Here is a 3,425-nt window from a genome sequence, read left to right on the forward strand (position 1 = left end):
TAAAACAGTTGCTTTTACTGTCCTTTTACATTATTTACCTTATAAGTGTTAATAATATTAATAAAAAAAAGTTCTGAGCTACCCTTATTTTGCTTCAAGTTCTTTATTTGAAATTTAAGTTTTTTTCCTGAAATTTCCCTCTTAAAATGAAGGTGCGTGTTATACGCCTGTGCGTGTTATACGCCGATAAATACGGGTATATATTCTACAATATGTACTACAGTACATACTCTAAATATACATTTAGAGTAATACTATAATCTGAATTTTTTAAAAACAAAACTACTGGAAATTATCATTTATCGTAACAGAAATATTGATCTCTGTATTTCTGAAGTGAAAATCATAATTTTTGCAATGCAAGAATTGCAAAAACCAACAACCATAGGACAGTGAGTGGTGTTTTTCTATATGATCTTCTCAAGTAAAATTGGACATTGATAGAAAACTCTGATTTTTAAACAAACTTAAAATAAATAAATAAAATAAAACAGTCAAAAAAACAAAATAAAAAGCTGCACTATCTTGGGAATGGATGTAGGACAACAAAATATGCATTTCTGAAGTATACTTACAGGGGATAATTTAAGATCCTGTAAAATGTCATCAAAGTAATGGTATTCTGAGTATTCCAATTCTACCATTTCATTCTTCAATTCCAAGATACGGCCCATTACACCATCCAGCACTTGACGAATAATTAAGCGTTTTTGTGGGTGAACAATCTGGTCATAAGCTGATTCTAAGTTGTGAAATATTTGCACATATTTGATGTAGAAAGTAGCAAGCATCTGAAAAATTAACAGGTGGTCTTTCAGTGGCTTTTGGGACTTCTCTTCAATCTCCTTTTGCAACAAGCAGTTGAGAGATTCTTGGGCTTCTTCCCATATTTTATTGTAAGTGCTAACAGGAAGAGGAAAAAAGTGTTAATTCTGAAAGAAAGCATTAAATAATATACAATTGACAATAAAATCTTACAGATGTCAGTTTGAAATAAATCCCATTCTAATTTAGTTAAATTCAATTAAATGTACTTGTCAGATTATATAAAATTCTACACTTCATGAATTCATGATTTGGGGAACTATGGTTATTAAATCTGATACTGTCTTTTTAATTAATTCTTTGCTAGAGGATAGTTTGGCTTCAAAGAAGACAGTCATGCACACACACACACACCGAAGAAGATGTCACTGGACCCAATGATTCTGGTGTCAAACGTTCAAATGATTCTGTCTGCAGCCATCTTTACTTCGTTTTTGGTTGCCACAGCCATGGAAGGGGGAAGATATGTTCTTTTAGTTTAGCCATAACAAATACTTTCTTATGGGAACCAAGGTCAAGCTGCCTACATTTTGGCGGGCTGGAGATACCGTTAGAAAGCCTGCCAAAGTAGTTAATTGGGGATTGTGATTTATGACAACTGTAGGGGTGGGGATCAGGAACTTCCAGTCTTGGGTTCACCTTTGTTCATGCCGATACTATGTAGCCATTAAAATTATTCTTTGAGGAAAGCAATTGCCTCAGAGTTCTTATTTCTACCGATCTCATCTATTGGAACCATGACATTAACCCAAGACTCCAAAATTCAATATCCCATGGGTTCCTGAGCCTCAGTTGCCTACCTATACCTTGGGAGGATGACAAAGACTCACGGAAGATGCAGAGATGGAAAAGAAAGGGGAGTCAATCTCGAGCCTCGGAGTAGATGGGACACAGGCTGCTGCTTTGGTGGAGTGTGGTTCTAGCAGCCGGAGTGAGACCAAAGGCCTCTGGAGAAGTCCCGCTGGAGAAGCTGACTCAGAGGGAGGAAGAAATAGTTCTCGGGGTGGTCAGACGCTGCCCTGCCGCTTAAGAGCACGCTGAAAGCTGCAGAGATCGAGTTCCCATTAATCTCATCGCAAGGTTTCCAATCACCTGTAGCTATGAAAGCTAAACGGCTGGCCGCCTGGGATGAATCCAGGGAGTGGAAGTAGTTAACCACAATCCACAGCCACTCAGTGTTGTGGCTCCGTCCGGTGGGTCCCTCTCATCAGAGGAGGAAGGCTCTGAACATGAAGGAGAGGAGATGGCTAGGCCTCCCTCTCCAGGCCCTTCCCCTCTGGTGCAGCCTTCGGTGCCTTCCGACAGCGAGGAGTTTGGCCAGGAACCCGGTGCTTCTGGGATTGGCCAGGAGCCAGGTGCTTCTGGGATCAGCCAGGAGCCAGGTGTATCGGACTCCGACGAGGATATGTCTTGGCTGGATCCACGCCAGCGTCGGAAGGATAAGCGTGCGCAGCAGCGGACACGTCGTGCCAGATAGTTCAGCTGAGTCACTGGGCCACACCCCACTGGCTACATAAGCAAGGGGTGTGGCATGTGAAGTTTCGTGACAGGCAATTTTTGATGGATATTCGGTTGCAAGCTCTCTGGCAAGTTATTGTGGAGTTATCTTTGTTTGCTGTGTCTTATCAGTAAAGGCTTGGCAGGCAGCTACGCAGTTGCTGCCAAGGAATTCATTTGCCTTTGTGCCGAGCAGTTTTTCAGGCCTCGGCTGCCTGGTTGGGGGGTGTGGGTCGGACGGGGGACAGAACATCTTGTCTGTCACCCAGACAGAACCATCGTTAACCCACGATGGNGGTGTTGTTGGCCAACCGGTCGGAGGGGCTCCAGGCACATGCGCTGGTTGACTCGGGGGCCACGTCGAACTTTATGGACCAGGCCTTTGTGGCCCATTTTAAGGTCCCCCTGGTTCCAGTAGACCCTCCGTTGCGAGTCGAGACTATTGATGGGCGGGAGCTTGTGGCGGGGCCCATCAAATTCGCTACTCAGCCGTTGTGCCTCGCCATTGGGGCCCATGAGGAGGCGCTTCAGTTTTACGTGGCGGCTGACTTGCATTTTCCCTTGGTCCTGGGGATGGCCTGGCTTCGGGCTCACGACCCTCAGGTGGCATGGTCGCGAAACACCATCTCGTTCCCGAGCCTGCAGTGTGTTGATCACCACCGTCACACCTGTGCCGGCCAGGACGTCTCCACCCCAGCCGTCTCCTTGCCTCCTGAGCTGACGTCCTTCGCCGATGTGTTCAGCGAAAAGGAGGCGGACCGCTTACCCCCGCACCGACCCTACGACTGCCCGGTGGATCTGCTGCCCAATGCGCCATTGCCTGTGGGCCGCCTATACTCCATGTCGGAGCCCGAGTTGGCCGCCCTACGGGATTTCCTGGAGAAGAACCTGGCCCGTGGGTTTATCCGGCCTTCGTCCTCCCCGCTCTCGGCCCCGGTCCTTTTCGTGAAGAAGACGACGGGGGACCTACGCCTGTGCTGCGACTACCGGCGCTTGAACACCATCACAGTGCGGAATCGCTACCCCCTGCCACTCATTCCCGAGCTGATGGAGCGATTGCGGGAGGCCTCAATCTTCACGAAGCTCGATCTCCGAAGGGCCTA

At 46.7% G+C, this 3,425-nt stretch overlaps 1 protein-coding gene across 1 annotated transcript in view; it reads right to left on the reverse strand.

The window, feature by feature from the left end:
* The window catches only part of IQCA1 (IQ motif containing with AAA domain 1), a 199,903-nt gene extending 196,739 nt beyond the window's left edge, over positions 1–3,164 (reverse strand). Inside the window, exons 1-2 of the mRNA XM_029284823.1 lie at positions 3,160–3,164; positions 576–903 (exon numbers count right to left, since the gene is read on the reverse strand). Coding sequence (XP_029140656.1) covers positions 576–903; positions 3,160–3,164 — 333 coding nt within the window. The remainder of the gene's footprint in view (positions 1–575; positions 904–3,159) is intronic.
* Between the last annotated feature and the right edge of the window lie 261 nt (positions 3,165–3,425).

The sequence above is a fragment of the Protobothrops mucrosquamatus genome, unplaced genomic scaffold, assembly GCF_001527695.2.
Source record: "Protobothrops mucrosquamatus isolate PMUCROS unplaced genomic scaffold, P.Mucros_1.0 scaffold983, whole genome shotgun sequence".
Classification (NCBI taxonomy): Eukaryota; Metazoa; Chordata; class Lepidosauria; order Squamata; family Viperidae; genus Protobothrops; species Protobothrops mucrosquamatus.